Source organism: Paroedura picta, chromosome 3 (assembly GCF_049243985.1).
Source record: "Paroedura picta isolate Pp20150507F chromosome 3, Ppicta_v3.0, whole genome shotgun sequence".
Classification (NCBI taxonomy): domain Eukaryota; kingdom Metazoa; phylum Chordata; class Lepidosauria; order Squamata; family Gekkonidae; genus Paroedura; species Paroedura picta.
Window position 1 is genome coordinate 70,708,589 of NC_135371.1, and position 22,079 is coordinate 70,730,667.

The 22,079-nt window shown below is 42.8% G+C and overlaps 1 protein-coding gene across 7 annotated transcripts in view; it reads left to right on the top strand.

Moving 5' to 3' along the window:
* EBF1 (EBF transcription factor 1) overlaps positions 1-22,079 on the top strand; it is a 793,629-nt gene that overhangs the window by 39,979 nt on the left and 731,571 nt on the right. For all 7 annotated transcript variants that reach the window (XM_077326387.1, XM_077326391.1, XM_077326392.1 and 4 more), the window contains exon 6: positions 2,211-2,279. In XM_077326387.1, the coding sequence (XP_077182502.1) occupies positions 2,211-2,279 (69 nt within the window). The remainder of the gene's footprint in view (positions 1-2,210; positions 2,280-22,079) is intronic.

Below are 22,079 nucleotides of genomic sequence, written 5' to 3' on the forward strand. Positions count from 1 at the left end.
TTGGAAGGGCCATACAGGCCATCTAGTCCAACCCCCTGCTCAACGCAGGATCAGCCCAAAGCATCCTAAAGTAGCGATCCCCAACCTGTGGGCCACAGACCACATGTGGTCCTTCGACTAATTGGAGGTGGGCCCTGAAGGACGCCTTCTCCCCCCCTCTCGGCCCTTTACTTCATCCCCCCCAATGACACTTCGCATGTCATTGTCTCCTATCACTCCCAGATGGGAGTATCTCGTTGCAGAGAAACAAGCTCAGGCTTCCCATTGACTTGTCATTGTCATGAGTTAAAATTTCCATGAAAATAAAATGTTCCTTATGTTCATTGTTGTGGCGTATCTGTATCGTATTTTGAAGGGATGTTTAAACATTACTATCAGAGAGTGTTAGGGCAATGGTTGAGAGTAGAGGAGTAAACTACCCCCCCCCACCGGGCCTCAGTAAAATTGTCAAGCGTTGAGTGGTCTCCGATGATAAAAAGGTTGGGGACCACTGTCCTAAAGCATCCAAGAAAAGTGTGTATCCAACCTTTGCTTGAAGACTGCCAGTGAGGGGGAGCTCACCACCTCCTTAGGCAGCCTATTCCACTGCTGAACTACTCTGATTGTGAAATTTCCCCCCCTGATATCCTGATATCTAGCCTATATTGTTGTACTTGTAGTTTAAACATTACTGCGCGTCCTTTCCTCTACAGCCAACAGAAACAGAATCCTGCCCTCCTCCAAGTGACAGCCTTTCAAATACTTAAAGAGGGCTATCATGTCCCCTCTCAACCTCCTTTTCTCCAGGCTGAACATTCCCAAGTCCTTCAACCTATCTTCATAGGGCTTGGTCCCTTGGCCCCAGATCATCCTCGTCGCTCTCCTCTGTACCCTTTCAATTTTATCGACGTCCTTCTTGAAGTGAGGCCTCCAGAACTGCACAAAGTACTCCAGGTGTGGTCTGACCAGTGCCGTATACAATGGGACTATGACATCTTGTGATTTTGATGTGAAGCCCCTGTTGATACAGCCCAAAATGGCATTCGCCTTTTTTACCGCTGCATCACACTGCCTGCTCATGTTTAGTTTACAATCCACAAGTACCCCAAGGTCTCGTTCACACAGTGTTACCTAGAAGCGTATCCCCCATCCAGTAGGCATGCTTTTCATTTTTCTTACCCAGATGTAGACCTTTACACGTATCTTTATTAAATTACATCTTGTTCTCATTTGCCCATTTTTCCATTGTGTTCAGAACTCGTTGAACTCTGTCTCTATCTTCTGGAGTATTTGCCAGTCCTCCCAATTTGGTGTCATCTCAAACTTGATGAGTAGTCCCTCTACCCCCTCATCTAGATGTGTCCCCTGGGTCTTAGCGCTCATTGCTTTCCTGGTTGCAATGGACTTTCTTGCTAGTATCCAGAATAAAACTTTGTTGGTCTTGAAAGTATCCCTGGACTCAGATTTTGTTCTGTTGCTTCAGACCAACATGGTTACCCACTTGAATCTATTTTAGCCAGTCTTTGAAAAGAAATCCACTAGAAAAACCTATGCATAATACAGTTTGGGACATATGATGATTTGTGGATTCTTTTTACTTGCTTTCTGGTAGGACCCAAGCATTTCTCTGTCACAAACTTGTAAGAGACCTCTCTCTGATTTCATCCCAGTTTGATCCATTGAATTGCAGGAGTCATGGCAGGAAAAAAAATCTTTTAACTCTTTGAACTTTTTTAGCCTGCTTCTCCTCTACCCTCAAGCGTATCTAATCCTTTCCTAAAATTTTGGACCTGCTTTCTGGGTTTTTGAGTGTTCTAATCATGAGGTTTAGAAACATTTTTTAAAAGAAAAATTGGGATTCTCCGATTCTAACAAACTATACAAGTAGAGTACTGAAGTGATTTGTTCCCCCGGGAGTTTGCTATTTATCCTGTTCTAACCTGAACGATCAAGAAATCCAGTTAACTCAAGAAATCTCAAGAAATCCTTGCATCATTATCTCTAAAAAGTGAGACAGCTCTGTATCCCTTTTGTGAATTTTTTTTGTTGCATGCCAGCTGTGGAAGATGTTAAACCTAGCAATTAACCCATATGTGACCTACCATATTCAACTGATCTCCAGGCAGGGACTGAGTGGTAACTGTAGCTGGCAATGTGAATGATCTTGTATTTGTAATTATGATTTTTAGAGTGTCATGGCTTCACTAAATCCTTTTCCTTTTTCTCTGTAGCCGCTGTTGTGACAAGAAAAGCTGTGGTAACAGAAATGAGACTCCTTCAGATCCAGTGATAATTGACAGGTAAGGGCTGCTATTCTTCTCCTTAAATTTATCTCAGGGTTTGTTTATTTATTTGTATATACGTCATTATAATGAGATATTTGCCATGTGCTGCTAATGGGCAAAGGGTTATATGCCTACATGGGCATAATACTGTTGTTCACAGTTGTGCTATAAGATTTTGTTTCTTCTAGGACCATATGGGTTGTAGCTATGAGCAGAGGCTCTGTGGGATGTTCAGATTGTAGTCCTCGATTCATGCTCCTAAAGGGGATATTTTTCTCTCCAACTTTCCATATCTCAATTCGCCTGCTGTGCCTGGGAAGCTTCAGGAATATAAAATAATAATAGTTTGTGATTTATGAAATGTGGTTGGATGCTTATAAATATTTAACTTTTTACTTTGAAGAATGTTTGAATCATTATCACTTTTAAGCTACAGTAGTTCCCTTGGTTTCAATCCATCTAAAGTGTAAGGTTTGTTTTGTTTTATTTATGCATTGAGATCTGCAAACCCCCCCCCCCCCCAGGTTGCTTCCAGCTTGTTGTCTTTGGTTTGAGAACAATTTTGATTGTATTGTCAGTTGATTAATTCATTTTGCCTGTTTTAATTATTATGGTTTCTAAACCGATCCAAATTACTAATCTGACGTGACCAAATAAATCACTATAGAACAATAAATTCACTAGAGTTATTCTGTGCAATTTGCACTTGGCAGGCTTGCAAATTAGGTAATGTTGTAGCCAAATAGTCATTTTTACATTTTAATTATTGAAACCTGTCATACAGAAGCATCTGATAAACAGTTGTAATGCTACATTACTCTATGAGTGTTAAGTGACCATGCAGAGCCGATAATGTCTACCAACAGCTAAGAGAAGCAGTAATGTTTCAGGGTGGGGTGATATGAAACACTGAATTCCAAAGGTGAGATTTCATGCAGATATTGTGTGCAACCAAACTGTGCCTCTTGTTTTGCTGTCCAAATCGTTTGCTTTAAGTTCAGGGTCTTGACTTCGTTGCAATGCACAAAAAGTATGTGCATTGTTAAGTTTTATTTCATAGTAGAAGATTTCATATATATGCGTGTGTGTACATATACACACATGTGGTTCATAACATGCATTTCTTTAGGATTTTAGCTGGCATTTTAGCTGTTTTCAAATGTGTATTTTGGAAGCTTTTAAAAATTATTCCCAAGTTATGTATATATTTTTAAACAATTTTTCATGCACATGTTATAAAACCACAGAGGAAAGTAAAAGTCTTTAGGAAACCAACAACATTGTGTTTAAAGTGTGCTGGACAGGAATGTTGTATGAAAGGTGGTACTGTGGTGTTTGTGTTTTTGTTTATGACCCACAATTGGTAAAGATGTTTAAATGCTTAATGGCAATTTTGCAGAAACATTGGTGTCACTGTACTCATTCAGAGATTTGTTGGCTACATTTATCTGAAGTCATAAAATCTTAGAAGTTCTGTCTTGCATTTTGTTCTTTCTAAGAAAAAGCTCTGTTGCGAAAGAATAGATTATGCTTCCTCTGGATATATAATACCTTAGCTGATATAACTGGCGTTTCAGAACATTGTGTTGAGATAGGCTTCCATCCAGCTGAATTCAGCTTGTGGACCAGACTACAATAAACCTTCCCTTGCTGCTACATGTTTTGAATGTGAACTGGTTAATCTTTCAAAATTCTTCCCTTGGTTTTAAGTTGTGACTTTGATACAGAAGGTTGATATGACTGTGGTTTGAATAACATTTGATTTTGACCTGTTCCTGTGGATTGCAGTGGCATAAGAAATTTGACTCAGCAGTGCTGTAATTAGCCTTGCCTGTGTTTTTGAAACAGGATTGTGTTACCTGGATCGCATTAGTGTGGCTTCTATTGTTGCCGCTTAGCATCTGTCCCAGTAGGGTAATTAAAACCTTTTTCTTGGCCAGGGCTAGTTCAAACAATTTAGGCAAAATAAAGTATGCGCTGTGTACATTTAGTGGGTCAGGTGATGCTACTTGTGACATTAACCCTTCACATTTTTTTTCTTGGCTTGGGAAACCATTAAGCTCTATCTATGTGGAGACTGTGTCTTAGAACAAAATACTTTACAAATTGTTTAAACATTAAAAAGCCATCATGAACTGAAACGAGTTGCACTCTGCTGTCATTCTTGCATGCATGCATAAAACTGCAAGCTATTGTGCCAATTGATATGCAAAACTGTAATTAGCTTTTTTAAAAAATTGCAAGTGATCCTTTTCAGGACACAGTTGGAAAGAGAAGCGGGTTTGCGAAAACATTTTCTCATGCTTAACAGACTGATCAACCATGCACTTAGTATGAATTAATTGTAGCACAGAATGGGCACCTTAAAAGCTGTACAGCAGCAAGGACCATGCTTATATTACAGGCTTGTTTTGGTATAAGAATCCTCATTGCTTTTCCACATCCATGGAATATGGTTATGGGAATGGCTAACAGTTGTGGTGTGTGTGTGGAAATCAAATGTCTCTATGATGGCCCCCATCCACTTCCCTCTCTCGGTGGCAAGATTTTCCCTCCGTTTTCAGTTTCTTTCTGTGAAGGAGCCACCCTAGTTATATGTTTTCTGTTTTTCTGAAAAATTCTGTCTGTCCCACCCTGTTACAGTATAATATTTTGGCTATTTACTCAGCCCAGGAACAGGAAGGAAGGAATGGGAGCCCACTTTAACTTATATGACTTCGATGGCACTCATTAAGTTTTTATATTCCAAATTAACAAAATATTTTATTCAACAGAGGAAGAAAGTTCAGGTGAAATCAGGGGTAAAAATGCTGAGGTAACTTAATACAGATAACTGTGAAGTAATATCAGTACATGCTTATACTTTAGTTTCTTGAGTTTCAGGCTAATGAGAGTTTCTTAAGCTACTTACAGACCTTTTCCACACAAGGGAAAAAGGCTAGGCCAATGCTTGTGTGGCAGCAGGGCTAATCCCTGCTTGCAGATGACATCGGCACTGGCCTAGCCCTGGCCCAAATCAGGCCCTTGTTTGCCCCATGGTAAGGGAACGTGGATTCTCCCAGCATTCCCTACCCTGCCACAGGTGCCATCACAGCCTATCTTAAGTCAGGCCTGTGTGAAAGGGAAAGAGGGGGCTGCTCCTCCCCCACCTATGGCATCCCGGAGCAGACAAAAAATGCCCCAGTCGGTGCCATGGCACTTTGCAGCAGTGCGGAGCCAACTGGGGCATTTTTTAAATGCTCACAAAGGTGGAATTGCCTTGTAAACTCAATCCCGTGTTCATGAAAATAACATCCCCTGCCACTGCAAAGCAGGGTGGAACCTCTCTGTCCCGTCTGCCTCATTTGGAGGCAGTAATTCGAGGTGGACTGGGCCCTCTAGGGAAAATCTTTCCCCATCTAGACTCAGGAAGCTGCGGGGCTAACTGCCTCATTGTAAGAAGCTGGCAGTGCTGCAGTGTGGCTGCTGCCATGCAGAATGGGTCACAGTTACTCAAAATCTTCATGCTGAGAGGCTTTTGTTCAGTGTTTTCCCCAAATACTTCAGTACACTTTCTTTGAGTATTCTCTAATCCCTCTGGTTTCCAAAAGACAGGTACACTCTTTCCAGTACCCAAACTCCTCTTCTTGAAATACCAACACTCATGTTGAGTTTTTAAGATCTCTAAAGGCAGTTTCTAACCACACCAGGCCAGGGATCTCTACACTCTTCAGAGCTAACTCCCAGTTTGGCTGGGTAGGGAAATTCTCCTCTCACTAGAAGCTCTAGTCCTTTTCTTTGGTCTGAATGGGAGTCTCCATCAAACTACCCATTCAACCTCGCCAACTTTCCCCAGTTCTCCTGTCTGTGTTAAATTGTTCTCGGTTAAGGCTGAATTCTGAATGAATTCTCCTTAGCATTCAGTTCTAAATCTCTCTTTGCTCAACTGATACTAACCAATCAACTGATACTAACCATGGAGCAGCCTGCTGCTCAAGACTCTCTGTTTCTGTGAAGAATTAATCCTTCACAGTGTTTTAGTTATTTGCACAACACTTCTAAACATTAAAAAGTGCAGCCAATCACGGCCTCCAAATCTGTAAATGAAAACATTCATGTAGGGATGCTGGCAATTCAGACAAATGTTGTAAATTTCCAAAATCTCAGAGCTACATTTGTGAATCATGGCAGCTTGCATAGTAGTTGTGCAGCAGTTTTCAAAATACATGTGCAGCTACAGTGTTGCATAACAAGCTGTGTTGCAAATTCTTAATTTATAACAAACAATCTGAACTAAAACCATTTCATTATAAAAGTAGGATTGTGGGATAGTGCAGACCACACACTGGAGGAAGATTTAGGAAAATCACTTTGTAATTTACTTGTTTAGAGTTGATTGTTATGTCTGAAAAATCAGTGACTTGAAGAAATTTCCTGTACTCTAGTGATCCTTATATCTGAAATGAAGCATAATACTATTATTATTGATTTTTCATATTATAAATTCAGTTAAAAACAAATGTATGTATATGTGTGTTCACAATCATCTCTAAAGGATTATTATGCATAGTTTCATGCATACTAATAAAAATCCTAATGTTCAAGAACGAATTTTTAAAACATTGCTGCCTCAATGCAAATAATAATAATTTTAATTAGGGGGCATTTACCATTTCTCCTAGTCTGGGCACATTTACATCTGTATGATGCTGTCTACAAAGCATGCATAAAATGTGTTAAGAAAACTGATATGTAGGGGAAGATGCATTAAAGAACTAACTGTGCATGCCTGTCAAAGCATCTGTGATTTCAGAAAGATGAGGAGGGAGGAACAAAGTGAATTTAATGTAAAACAACTTAATATCAACAATTCAACCTAGTTATAACGAAATGGAAAGAAAAAAAAGAATCACTTCCTCTTATTACATTGTACTATACATTTAACATTCAAATAGTAATTCATATTTGAATTTAAAAGGTTTGCAATAAAATTTCTGGGCAGCAATTGAATAAATTGTACTTTTATTGCCACACTGGATATTTCTGTGTCCTAACCTTTCCCCCTCATATAGTTATTCTAGTTCAATAAATAAAACCTCATTAGACTATTCCCATTTCAATGAGTTTATTAAATTTTACAGGAGTAATTAGCATAAGCTGTGCTAATTTTTCTGGAAGACTAATGAGAGAGCTTCCTAATTAGGTTTGCTTTGTAAGAATCTGAAGAGATGATAATGAAAAAAGTCACATAGGGTGCAATACAACAGGAAGGAAGAGCCCTATTATTTCTTGATTTGAGAAAGATGATTCTGTGTCTTGGCACTGTTTCCAGTTTTCCAGCTTAAAAAACAACTGACCACTATAGAAATAGTTATTTGTCAGAGATGTCTCTGCTGGATGTTTAGGTCCCCCCCCCCTCAGTTGTGACGTCAAATACACAGCAGTTCTCTTGCCTAAAATAAATGTGGAAAATAATTTCTGTTATCAATGCATATGTGCAGAATAATTGCAAGAGATACATTTGAACCTAACATACTGGAATCTATTAAGCACCTGTAATTTCTATTTTTATTTTATCAAGCCCTAAGGAATGTATTTCTCTTCATTTTTATCTTCATGACAACCATGAGGCAAGTCAAACTGAGAGAAAGTGTACCCCATTAAACTTCATGACAAAATGAAGACTTGAACCTTGGTGTTTCTGGTGCTAGTCTACCATTCTACCACATTGGCTTGTTTTGTTTCAGCATGTGTGCTTGATGTGTGTGTGCACGCTCCTCCACTCGCGTGTATATGTAACCAATGGTTGGGAGCATTCTAGATGCATTGTCAAACAGATGCTAAAATTTAGTCATGTTTCTTGGCAAGAGTTGAAAGTAGCATCACTATGGGATCTCTTTGGATATTAGTGGCTGTATCCCACTATTTTGGAAATACAGTGAATAGGTGTTGCAGGGTTTGGGAATGCTTCAAAAACTTGCAAAACTAGTTTGTCAAAAGGCAACCATGTAACAAAGAGCAACACTATTTATATTGCTTTCAGCTCTCATAAGTGGGATTTCTGTTTTAAACCAGTACTGATATTTTCCAGATCTATACAGAGGGCAGTGCCTAAGGACCTGGTCCTATTTTTAAAATGAATTCTGGTGTGTAGATTCGGGAAATAATTTCATTTTGACTGCTGTATGAAAGTGTGGTAGGTTGCTCCTTTCTGAGGGAACTGTTATATGACCACTGCCTCTAGAGCCCTGAATTCTAACAACTCAGTTTTTAGTACCTCTGAAACTTCAGCTCATGCCAAGCTTGCTTCATGCCAATTCTGCCACAGGGGCCTCTTATGCACGGCGGCAGCTACTGTGTGCTGCTGCTGTCCTGTTGCGGTGGGCCAGGATGCCCCGCTGTTCCCTGTATATGCACGGGGGCGGGGCATGCAGGGCTGCCCCTGCGTAACACACAGGCACGCACTGAACACCAGGGCCAGAAGGTAATCTGGCATGGCGGGGTGGGGGGAGGTTTGGACGGCCCGGGGAGGGAGTGGGGAGGCCCAGGCCCTGTCTGCAAGCCCAGGTGGGGGCAGGGGATCGCCACTGCCAGCTCTGGGGCTCTGCGGAGCCTGCAGGGGCGCGCAGTGTCACGGCTGGGCAGGCCGACAAGCCTGGTGCTGGCGATTACGCACAGCACCAGCCCACCGCAGCCCCGGCTTACCCAGGAAGCTGTGAAAGATCCCGCGGTCACTTACCCGCGGTAGCCCTGGGCCGGGAGATCCCACGGTAGCCCTGGGCCAGGAGGCACCTGTGCTGGTGGCGGCAGCAAGTGTTATCGGTGATTTTAACCGAAGCGTTCCTGCCACCAGCGCGGGCATTCTGGCCCGTGCATAAGAGACCAGGCTGAATTCAGCCTACTTTCAGTTTTATAGCACAACATGATGAGCTCACATATAAGGTGGTTGGAACTGACATGGTAAAAGCCAACTGCAGCCACTGCATTAGGTCAGGTTCATTCAGGGCCCAAACATATATCAGTAATGAGGACTAGATGTTCATGGCCATATCTATGAGTTTTAAAATCTATGAGTTGTCAAAGAAGCAGAAGATGAAAAAATTGGTATAGCTTTGAAGCAGCCCAATAAAGAATGTAAAACATGGCTAAGATTTTGGACATGTTAATCACATTTGTTGTAAACAGTACGCTGAACATGTGCTATGAGGATATTTATTGGCCATGCTTGGATTTAGAGGTCCAATAAATATATTATCTTAGTATAATACAAACAACTCAGTTGATCTGAACTAGCACAATAAGATCAGAGTCCAGTAGCACTTAGAGCCTCTTGTGGCGCAGAGTGGTAAGGCAGCCGTCTGAAAGCTTTGCCCATAAGGCTGGGAGTTCAATCCCAGCAGCCGGCTCAAGGTTGACTCAGCCTTCCATCCTTCCGAGGTCGGTAAAATGAGTACCCAGCTTGCTGGGGGGTAAACGGTTATGACTGGGGAAGGCACTGGCAAACCACCCCATATTGAGTCTGCCATGAAAACGCTAGAGGGCGTCACCCCAAGGGTCAGACATGACTCGGTGCTTGCACAGGGGATACCTTTACCTTTACCTTTACCTTACCAGTAGCACCTTTAAGATCAACAAAGATTTACTCAAGGCGTGAGCTTTCAAGTGCAAGCACTCTTCCTCAGACTAAGGACTCCCTATAGGACAGTGGGAATATATAGCAAAAATTGGTTCTGTTAAATTAGTAAATTGTGTCACACATCCAGATACAGCCATATGATAATTCTTTGCCAAAACAGCAAATCAATCCCCTGGAATTCAGTTGTAGTTCACAAAACATAGGAGAAATAAAACTGTCAGTGATCAAAGGCTCCCACCTCACCATTTGCTGTTTGCCCCATCTGTCACCATGCAAGTGTGAAACATTCCTGTAAGGGAATTGCTGGCAATTATCTCACCCCAAGAACAGGGAGTTAAACTTAAAATTACATTACATTACCATTACCTTACTGTCACATTATTACAGGTAAAATAAATTGTGAGGAACATGGATACAAGTTTAGCATGAATAGTGAGATAAAAATCCTATGTCCTTGTTGAGTCCAGGGTAAGTTCCTTTCACACTTGTATGGTGACAGATGGGGCAAAAAACAAATGGGGGGGGGGAGCCTTTGGTCACTGACAGTTTTATTTCTCTTATGCTTTTGTGAACTACAACTGAATTCCATGGGATTGATTGGCTGTTTTGGCAAAGAATTATCATATGGCTATATTTGGATGTGTGATGCTAATTTAACAGAACTAAATTTTTGCTATATATTCCCACTGTCATGTAGGGAGTTCTTAGTCTGAGGAAGAGTGCTTGCACTTGAAAGCTCACACCTTGAATAAATCATTGTTGCTCTTAAAGGTGCTACTGGATTCTGATTTTATTGTACAAAAAACTCAGGTTTTGCTGAATCTATAGTAAGCCTGCCCAGTTTATCTTCCACATCCACAAAGCTCTCTAGAGCTCACTATCCCATATTGTGGCCTTATTTTTTACAGTCTATAGAGACAGTAAAAGTAGGAGGGCTCTTGACCTGCTGGGCCACTGTTTCTTAACTATATGAGGCTTGTTGGGTGGTCCTTCACAATAAATTAAGAGATTTATCAGTCACATTTCTCTGCTATACATGCATGAAGATACGTTTTCTCCATGTTAATTATACAATAACTAGAAATAAAGCCCGCTGTCCTTAGAATACAGCAGGCGCTAGCACCTCTAGGCCGGGGGTGCGGGCGCAGTCTGGAGGATCAGGCCGTGCGGCAGGGCGACGGCTGCGGGAAGAAGGCGACGGCAGCGAGGCGTGGCGGCGGCGGGCTGGGTCTGCGGCGTTCTCGGCCGTGGCCCCACCCTGTAGCCATCGGTGCGGCCAGGGCTCGGGGGGTGACTGCAGCAAGGCGTGGTGGAGGCGGTGGGCCAGCTCAGTGTTGTTTGCGGGCGCAGCCCCGGCCTGTAGCCATTGGTGCAGCCAGGGCCCGGGGGCGACAGTAGCAAAGCGAGGGCTGGCTCTGCGTCATTCATGGGTGCGGCCCCGGCCTGTGGGGCCGGGGGCGGCGACAGCGGCAGCGGGACAGCAGAGGGAACAGCTGCGGCGTGTGGGCAGGCAGCCCTGGTGCCGTGGTGGCGGCGAGGTGACGGAAGCAGCAGGGGAGAAGCGGCTGAAGGGGCAAATGGTAAGTCGCGGCCGGGAGAAGGCTTGGGGGTCCGGGAAGGGACGTGCAGGCTCGGGGTGGGAAGGGCTCATTGGCGGGGCGCAGAGAGCTGTTTGGAGGCGCAGGGGGGGTAGCGGCGAGCTCGGAGGGCGGGGGAGGGGTGTCACCGGGCGGAGGGAGAGCAGGTTTCCCTCAGCCCAGCGGTGTGTGGTGAGGCTCCTCCGTGGCAGCCATGCCAGTGCCCATGGCTGACTGCTGCGGGCGCAGAGACAATGATGGCGGCCTTGGAAGAGTGGAGAGTCGGCAGCGCAGGCCAAGTGGCCAATGGGGAGACGCGCGAAGTGTGCCTCCCCATTGGCCACCTGGCCCTGGAGTACCACTCGGAGAAGTGAATCAGCGGCTCCTGATTCGCTCCTCCACGTTTTTATCCTGGACAGCGCCCGCCCACTCTCCCCCCACTTACCCCTTACCCTTTTATTTAATACCGTGGAGCGGTTTAAAGATGCTGTATGGGTGACATTGACAAAGTGATTGGCATTAATCTCCTACAGTACATTCCTAAAACGAATTGTACCCATCTAAGAGCAGTGAAGTCAGTGGGGTTATAAGATTGTAAACTTGGTTTACGATTGTACTATTACTGAATTTTTTGTTGCTGAGTGAGAGTTTGAATTTAAGTGTAACTGAGAGCCAGCTTGGTGTAGTTGTTAGGAGCATGGACTTCTAATCTGGCAAGTCAGGTTTGATTCCCCTCTCCTCCTCCATATGCAGCTATCTGGGTGACTTTGGGCGCACCACAGCACTGAGAAAGCTATTCTGACCGAGCAGTAATATCAGGGCTCTCCCAGCCTCACTTACCTCACAGGGTGTCTGTTGTGGGGAGAGGAAAGGGAAGGCAATTGTAAGCCACATTGTGAGTCCTTCTGGCAGAGAAAAGCTGCATATAAGAACCAACTCTTCTCCTTCTCCTTCTCTTCCCCACCCCCCCAGATCCAGATCCAGCACTTTGCAATATCAGATTAGCTCTCCTTCAGAACTTCTGGAGATCTGCTATTACAGTTATCTCTAGACTACAGAGATCAGTTCTCCTGGAGAAAATGGCTACTTTGGAGGGTGGACTCTCTTCTGGATATGGTTGCCAACTCTTGCTTGAGAAATTCCTGAAGATTTTGGGTAGAGTTTAGGGAATGTAAGGTGTGGTTACGGAAAGAACTTCAGCAGGGCATAATGTCATAGACTAAATCAGCCTTCTCTAGGAGAAGTAATTCAATGTCTCCAGGGGCCTCCTGGAGGTTATAAACTGAGAGAAGTGGGGAAGGAATAGAGCCAAAAACAGTTTTTGGCTCTGTTCCCTCCTGGAGGTTGGGAGCCCTACTTGTGTTAGAATACCTGAGTTTAGATTGATAGAGAATAAGTGGCCTAAGATGACACAGGCAGCTTCATGGCTGAGGAAGATTTGAATCTCGGTTTGCCCAATTTTACACCACTATCTTTGATTTGTTGCACTGTACTGACCCTTTCTCCTTGCAGCATTGAAAATGTTAATTTAAATTATCTCAGTATAAGATAAACAAGCAGTTTAAATTGCCTAGTTACTTAGGATCAAACTATGCAGAAGCTGTCTCTATTCAGCAAAAGTTTGATACTGAAAGGCTGCCTTACTTGGAGAAAAGGATTCACAGAGAGTGATTTCAGAACACTGAGCAGCAGGAGAGGGGCTCAGGGAATGTTCTGATATTCCATGCAATTTTGCTTTAAAAAAAAAGGACACCCACCCTCTTTCTACCACACTGAAACAGGCTTGTATTTAGACACACATATCTGCAGACACCATGCCTCATTTGGCCCTTCACTTTATAATGATCTTTGCATTTTGCTCTTTCTGTGAAGTAGATTGAAGAAGAGGGCAGGCAAGCTTTTATTTCATGGGATCTAATTCTATTGTGTATTTCATGTTTTAACATAAAATAGCTCTTAAAGGTCTGGCTGACAGGCAGGGCCTGATCTTGACGAAGCAACCTAGAAAGCACAGAACACTTCCTATCTACCCATGCAGGGGTCAGTATCTTGAAGGACTGGCTTTTTCTTTTGTTTCTCTTCATAAAACTTCAAATGTCCTATTCATAGCTATTGATTTCTTAATGCTAGCTGCTAGTTCAAAGTGTGCAAAGGGGCAAAGAGGACAGAGGCGGCCCATAGGATTACCTGGGTCAACAGAACTAAGAATCTTTTATTCCATTTCATGTATTTTTAAAAAGAGAGGTTTTGGGGGGTGGGGGTTTTCTTCACACACACCTTTTGATGGTCTGAGAAGGGTAAGCAGGATGTGAAAAATCCAGGAATATCCCATTTCTGAAATGTTGCTGTGGGGTAATTTGATTTCTTACTCCTCCTGATTTATTTAAAGATTTACAGTTGTAGTAGAAGTACATGTGTTATTATTATGAAGAAAAAATCCCCACAGCTTTCTTCTGGATATGTCTGTCTAATGTGTTTCTTGGGAACAACCTTCTTACTGGTGTAGTATGGGGCCCGTTGACCAAAATATGACTACTTGTTGTGAAACACCTGATTGCCATATCACATAATTTAGAACTGTTTATTAGAGACAAGAGGTGAGATCTCAGTGGGGGGGGATGAGTTTGGTGTAGGTGGTCACAGTTGTTAGGATGTTTGAAGAGAGAAAAACTGTGTGTTCAGTACTTGCTGAGCATGAAGTAACACCAGACAGGGGCCCCTTAACTTACAGGGAAAGTTCTTGTTGGGCTGACCATTGCCCTAGAGTAGAGGTCCCCAACCTTTATAGGTTTGAGGACCGCCTCTGGGGGTGGGGGCCAGTGGCCCAGGCACCGCACATGCGCATCAGCGCCCCCTGGTGGTGAAAATGTGCATGCGCGGAGCTGCCGCGCATGCATGTTTTCACCACCAGAGGGTGCTAACGCGCATGCACGGCAGCTCCACGCATGTGCGTTTGTGTCCGCTGGCATGCCGGCGGCCGTGCCTACCTCTTCCCCCCCTCTCAGCAAAAAGCTAGCTGGGCCACGAGCGAAGTGGCCGCTTTGCCGGCCGCTTCTCTCGCGGCCTGGTGAGCTTTTCGCTGCGGGGGGGGGGGAAGAGGCAGGCGTGGCAGCCCATTACTGAGGCCTTTGCGGCCCGGTAGCTTGCCGTAGACCGGGGATTGACTTTAAAACAGGTACATGAACATACTCTTATATTGAAAAGTTATCAGTCTTTGATAACAGCACATTCTGTTCAGTGGAGATTAACGTAAAAGCTGTGTGTGGATATTACAGTGAACAAGAATATAGTGGATTATTCAACTTGGCTAAAAGACATTCTGCCTTCCTCTTCCTCTGAGGAACATGGCTAGGTTTGTGCCAGTAATGACCTGTACACCACTGCTTGCTGTATGATCAGCAAACATTGCCACTAGTGTTGGTTAAAAAAGAAGAGTCCATACACATACTGTCCATCTAGTCGAAGAGGAAACTAAGGACAGCAGAAGCAGTTCATGCGATCGATATAACTTAATACCTCTCCTTTATAGATTCATCCTGAAGATTCTGGCACCTGTACAATTGTACTGTTTTTTCAGGTGTATTTATATGCTGGTAGCTGCCCCAACTCCCATTCAGGGAGAGGAAGTGGGACATCTTTACACCAGTGGAGCAGTATAAATAAAAGGCTAAGGGCTAAAGGGGAGGAGAGGGGGTGGGCACTGTCCATGATAAAAACTCGGAGGAGCGAATCAGGAGCCATGAAGCGGCTCCTGATTCACTCCTCTGAGTGGCACTCCAGGGCCAAGTGGCCAATTGTGCAGCTCCCCATTGGCTACTTGGCCCATCCTCAGAACAGCACTCCACCAAGTCGTCCGTCCTCCCAGGCAGCCGTCCTAACCTCTCTGGTCGCCGAACGGTGATTCCTCTCCGCTGGGAAAAGAATCAAAGACGTGGAGGCCCTGCTCTTTTCCCGCTGCCCACCTAGGGACTTCGGCTGGGGACAGGGGTGGCCGCCGGGAAGAGGGTCACGCCACGGTGCTGCGCCCCGGGAAAGCTGCGCCCTGGGGAAGCTGCTGCTTTCCCTCTGCCCACCGAGAGCCCTTGCCCGGGGAGGGACCACCCTGCTACCCAGCAGGGCCGCCACCTCCATGGCATTTCACATCCTGCCACGGCCTCACCGCCCACCACCGGACGCGCCCCACTTACTGCCGCCGACAGACGACCCATCCACGCCACCTCCAACCTCCTGCCGTACTCTTTCGCCTCCGCCCACGCTGCCACATCGCCTGTACAGGTGGCGGCCGCCCATGCGGCTGCCGCCGTTCATGCCCTTCACATGCCGACCCTGGCCGTCACTTCGGGGACCCGCCCACCCTTCTCCCCGGCCTGTGGTTTGCCCATTTTTATAAATGGGCTTTAATTCTAGTAAACTAAATAAGTAAATAAGTAAGTAAATAAATAAAATTGGTTTGTACTGGCTTCAGCTTAGGCACAAACTAACAGCACCCACAGTATGAAAACTAGCTCTTCTCTCCTCTTTGTTGTTGCTTAGAGGTAGACCATCCACTATATCCCTATCATTGCTTTAAGATGTTAACATCAACACTTTTGCATAACCATTCTGCTACTAATAAATTACAGCAAAATGTGACCAATAGACCCTATTGAAACATCTTGGAAAAATGTTTTATACAGCTTCAGGCAAGCAGCAGCATGTGTAAAGAGTGGCAGTAGCATTACAGGCTCTGAATTTTCTCTTGCACTATTAATGTCCCGGCTTATTTCCTCTCAGAGTTCTGGAAAAATACAGGCAAGGCATACAAAGTTCTCTGTGTGTCATTTTGTCAGCTTTGCATAGGTAGTTGTGATCAACTGTAGTACAGTGTGAAAAGAGACTTAACTTTTAAAATGACTAAGAGATATCTTAAACTTTTAAAACAAGGCAAAAAGTACCTTCTCTCGAGTGTGGAACGTCTATTCAACACTCATGGTATTTCTTTAGTAAATGAAAATCTATATTCAAAATGAATTTTGATGTGTTTGGTCCTGCTAAGCCGTTCTTGGTATGAAGTAGGTTGTTAAAACATGTTATTTCATTACTTTGAAATTATATCCTGGACATTATTAAAGTGACCCAGATATAGACTTTCACAGCAACCATTGAAATGCTGTGAACAGTACTGTTTTGTCTTCAGTCCCTAGCTGCCTGGAAAGGTGTAGGCAGATGAAGATAAATCTAGCACAGACTAATTCTCTAGTTACAAACCTTTGTTCCAGTGCAAATAAAGGTTTTAGATATACAGGGTTTGTTATAACAGAATTTTAATTGCCTTAATCTGGCAAAACTCCTAGTCAGACAAGAATGTTTTTCTTCTAAGATATAGTGGAAATATCAGTCCTTGAATTCTGTGGCTCGTGTGTCCTCTATTTTAATGTTTTTTTTTAATCCTCCACGGATTAGAATGGCAACAAAATTATTGTGGAGGCTGATAATGTTGCACTTTGTCACAACAGCCTTCTGAAAACATTCTGAAAACGTTCATTCTCAGTTCACTCTTGGAGTTAAGGGTGAAGTACTAGGAAAGGGGGGATGGCAAGGGGAGGAAGCCCCAAAGAATAGCCATGTAATGACAGATGCTCTGGCAAATCTATATAGTATTATAGTCACACAAAGCCTCTCCAACACAGCATTCTCCAACTATATCATTTAGCTAACTCTTGGAGGCACAATCGTTTTGTAATAAAATATAAAAAAGTAATAGTGTTAGCTAACACATCTTTAATAAGGTATTGTCTCCAGCCCTACCATATGCTAGAGAGCAGCCTCCCGCTCTGTGGGGCTTTTGATTCCTCTCAATAAGATTATTTCAAATACTCTAATCCTGAATCATTGACATGAATACAAAAGCCTAGTGACATCTAATAGATGCCTCTTAGCTTTGCTTTTTCCTCTTGTTCCTTGCCTTTTTCTTCTTTTTTTTACCTGACAAAAAGCTTACAGACTCGCGGGCTCTGTCTCTCAGTAGCAGCATGGGGGGCTGCTCATGAAATATAAAGGAGGAAAAAGGACTGACATAGGGCTGATAAGCCACAGAGCAAAGGACCATAGATTAAAAGTAAATGCCAGTAAATCCTATCCTGTACACTCACTTGTTCTTTTATTGTTTTCTTTAACACTTCCAGTGCTGGAGGAAAATGGAGACCAAGGCAATCCAGGAAAGAAAACAGAAGAGAGGGAAGATATAGTGCTTTCCCTTTCTTGTGTCAGGTTTGACACTTTTCTGTGCATCAGGCTGACACATATTCAGACAGATTTCAGTTGCAAAGGACACTCTAAGAGACTTCAGCTAGCTTGTAAACCAGTAAACTGTTTAGGGTTTTTGTTTTGTCGTGGCAAATATAGTATGTTATACACCAAACTCTTCAAAAGATGATGTTCCTTTTTTGTTGCAAAGCCTTTCTGGCAAGCACAAGTATCATTTATTTTATGTTAGGCATTTATGTACTACTTTTCCAACTTGTGTTCAAAGTGGCTTGGAAGAAGAAGGATCACAAGAAATGTGAAATAATAATTTAAAGATGCTAAAACCCTAACAAAATAAGGCAGAAGTATAAACAGACATTCATAGAAAATGCATCTAAGGGGAGGTCTTAAAAGCCAGGTGCTTTTCTAAATAAATAAAAGTTTGTGCAATTATTCCTAAATGAAAGCAAGGAGGAATAACTCTCTTTTACAGGAAGATCATTTTGTATAGCATTGGAGCTACAACTATTAAAAAACTGCTTCTAGAAGCAAATGTTTGTCTCTTTCACATACTGACGGCATCTGAAATAGAATCAGATATGACAAATGGAGATGGTAGATAGATGCAGAGAGAGGTAATCTCTAAAGCATGTTGCTCCCTAGTTGTAAAGAGCCTTTACTTTGATTTCAATCCAGAAGGGGAGTAACGGACAGTGTAGATAGATAGAGTGGAAGGTTGACATGTTCTTGCCTGCTGACATTCAACAAGAGATAGTCTGCTGTATTTTGCACTAACAGCAGTGTCCTAATTACCTTCAAGAATAGCTCCACACCACATTCTGACAATGAAATCTGGAATATATGAAAGTATGGATGAGCAAACTGAGCTCCTAATCCTCTGGGAAGGGGCTCTGTTCATGCAGCCAGTGTTGTTGATGAAAACTTCACATCCAAGTCAATTCTCAGGCCTGATAGGGCAACATTTACTCAATTGATAATCAGCATGCTTAACCCCCTTAGGTCATGGGGATTTCACACCAGCTCAACCATAACAGTCAGGCTTTAGTTTCATCAGTTCTTATTCAACCATTCAATCTTAATTTAAAAAAAAACATTGCTTAAGGACAGAAATGGCAGCTCCAGGGTACTTAGTTAACAAATTGTAAAGCTAGGTGTCATCTATAATGGTGGCATCCTGCTCCAAAGCTCTAGATGATCTCTTGCTGCAGCTTTGTGTATATCTTAAAGTGCATTAGCAAGAATACTAAGCCTAGTGAAGTACTGCAGTGGGTGTCCTTTGAGTCCTATTGCACAAAAAAAGAGTGAAATCAAGTAGTCCATAGAATCAAAGTCCCTATGATGTCTAAAAAGATCAGCAGGGAAGTATTCACTGGCAGTCTTTAAGCAAAGGTTGGATACACACTTTTCTTGGATGCTTTAGGATGCTTAGGGCTGATCCTGCGTTGAGCAGGGGGTTGGACTAGATGGCCTGTATGGCCCCTTCCAACTCTATGATTCTATGGTTCTATTTAACATGACAGTCTCTAGATGCAGATACTCTACCTGGGCTACCAATGCTGTTTCCATCCCTGAATCAATTCTGAAGCCAGATATGTATGAAAAGTTGCAAACTTTTGTTTCACAGTCATAAAGGTTGTTTTACAGTCCTCATTCTGTTCACTTTCAATTTAAACCTGTGAGGCAGATCAAAATTATTCTTGTTTAACAAATGGGGGAATGGAAGCTGGCACATAGCAACATGCCCAAGGCCTGTAAGGAATTAAGTGTCACCTAATAATCTTCCTAGCAGACAAGGGAAAAGGGAACACTCTGCTACTTTCCTCAGGAACCAATTCTGCAGTGACAGAAGTTACCACAGAAGAGACTATTAGCATAAGCTAAATTTAATGTTGTAATTGGTTATTAAGATGGCAAAGACTGTCAAATCATTAAAATATCGGGATTTCTTTATTGCTTACATCAGATCACATTAGGAAACTTAATCATTTCCAAATAATCGCCTGCATTCAAATGTGGATTGCCTTTCGCTTTCAAAAAAGGACTAGCTTTCTCTGTGATCTCCATGACATTAACCTTTCCGTTAGATTTTTTGGCATCTGTCTACCAGCACCTCCATTGGCTAACATCCCAGATGTTAAGTCATTAAGTGAATGTTAAAGAACATTTTACGTAACTCAGATTTTTGAGGAGAATGTCAAGAGCAAGGAATAAAATGTATTCTATTACATTGTTCTTTCTATGAAGTAGATTAGCACATTTCAATTTTATACAATATTGTGTCTTTGGTGTTTTAAGATCTGTGCTGAGCTCTAACATACAGGGCACAGGTTAATGTGAACATGTTCAGGAATATGGATATTCCTTCTGTATGTAATGCAAGCATTAAAAATGATGGTAGATTTGAAATAATTAGATTATTAACTTTCATTTATAAATTGGCTTTCTTTGATAAATATTCTGATTTTTCTTCTTTTGTGTAGAACACAAGAACATCTAAGAGTCTCCTTGCAATGTATTCTCTGCTCCTTATTTTCCCCTCAAATTTGGATATATTTCTCAATTGATATTTCCCCATGGTTCCTAAAGTTTGGTGTCTCAGACTGGTTTTGCGGTCTTCTTCAGTTAGCATACTGATTCCCAATTGTTTCCATCCATTCTATTGAAGTGTGAACCCCCCTCCCAATTGAAGCAAATTGAAGGGTACAAAGGTCATGATCCCCGACCCCTGTTTGTGACACCTTCTTTAGGTATAGTCCTCCCGATTAGCGTTCTGATATGTAACTCCATAGACTTCGGTTGTCCATAAATGAAGTTGCTTAAGGTTCCATGGTAGGGAATGAATGAATGACTCTGTGTGTTCTGTGGCTCTTCAATTAATAAAGCATTATTGGTGCTGTGTGTGTTTGTGTAGAGCAGGGGGCCGAGAGAGAAGGCAAACAAACTAGTAGTAAATAACCACCTATTTTGACTTCACATATAAGTCAATTCTCAGGCCTGATTTAAAGTTGCCACCGTTGTTTTCTTCCCTTTAAAAATGCATAACAAGCAGGTAAGCTTTATCTGGAATGGAGACCTTGGATATGGAAAACCTGCTGTTAAAGGCACTGGAACAAAACCTGAAAACAAATATGCAAGCTTGTCTTGATTGTAAATGGCTGCTACAAAATAGCAGTAGCTGGAGAGGAGGGTTTTTGATATGGTTAACTACAAGATTCTGAAATAGTTTTCATGGACCACCATGAAAGTCCGATATAGATAATCTATTCTTCGGACATAGGAATGCAGCACAATGTTTCTTTCATCCAGAGGGAACCTGGCAGATCCATTGGATAAGACCTAATTACACAAACATCTACCTGCACCCTCTCTTTTCTCTACATTACTTCCCCCTCCAATCCATTGACAAAGCATGAAGCTTCAAACTATCGGAAAGCTATTGAATTTATCTTCAGTACAGTGTCCACCTAGCCAAGCAATGCTAGCAGGTTCCTCTTTTTGTCTCAGTCCTACTTGCAATATTAGTGCAATATTTGTACCTCTCTAGCCTAGCCTATCCATCCTTTCTTTCTAGGTGAGGCTGCAACATTTTAGGTAGAGTCTTCAGCATTCCAGACAATTTGCATTGTGGGAGGGAAGAAGACCAGAGAATCCTCAAGGCCAGAGAGGATTCAGGTTCCAGGTTGAAGGTTCCAGGTTGAAGAGAGTTGACCACTTCATACCCATTACTGCTTTTAAGCACTTTGCAATAATCACAGTTGTAGTAACTAAAGGGTAGGGGTTTAAACAAATGGAAGATAAGATATTTGCCTTTAAATACCACAACTAGAAAACTCTTTTTTTTAAAGTGTCAGGTAGGGCAAGTGGTACGCCAGATGAGACAGAGGATCCACAGGAGCATAGGAAGTTGCCTTATACTGAGTCAGAACATTGGTTTATCAAGGTCAGCATTGGCTGACAGAGGGTCTGCAGGATCTCAAAGGTCTTTCATTCTCTATCACCTATACTGAGTCTTTTTAACAAGAGATACTGAAGACTGAACCACTTCTGCAGCAAAGCAGGTGTTCTACCACTGGGGCTCCTCCCCAGCCCACTAGTGTCATCCAGCCTAATGTCCTAGTCTAACTCCATGGGTTAGATCCAGTAGTAATTTCCACTAATAGCATGGATGTTCTTGGCTCACCATTCCGGTTCCTGAAATATCACCCAAAATATCACCCCAAATGACCTAGGGGTCAGTTGATGCAAAAGATCTGTGTGAAGACTCGAAGGGGATAGGCAAAAATAAGTCCCCCTTCCACTAGAAGAAATTTACTGCTGAATACATGTCTCCGCTTACTGCTGAATTGATAACTGGAAAGAAGATATTGTTTGAATTTG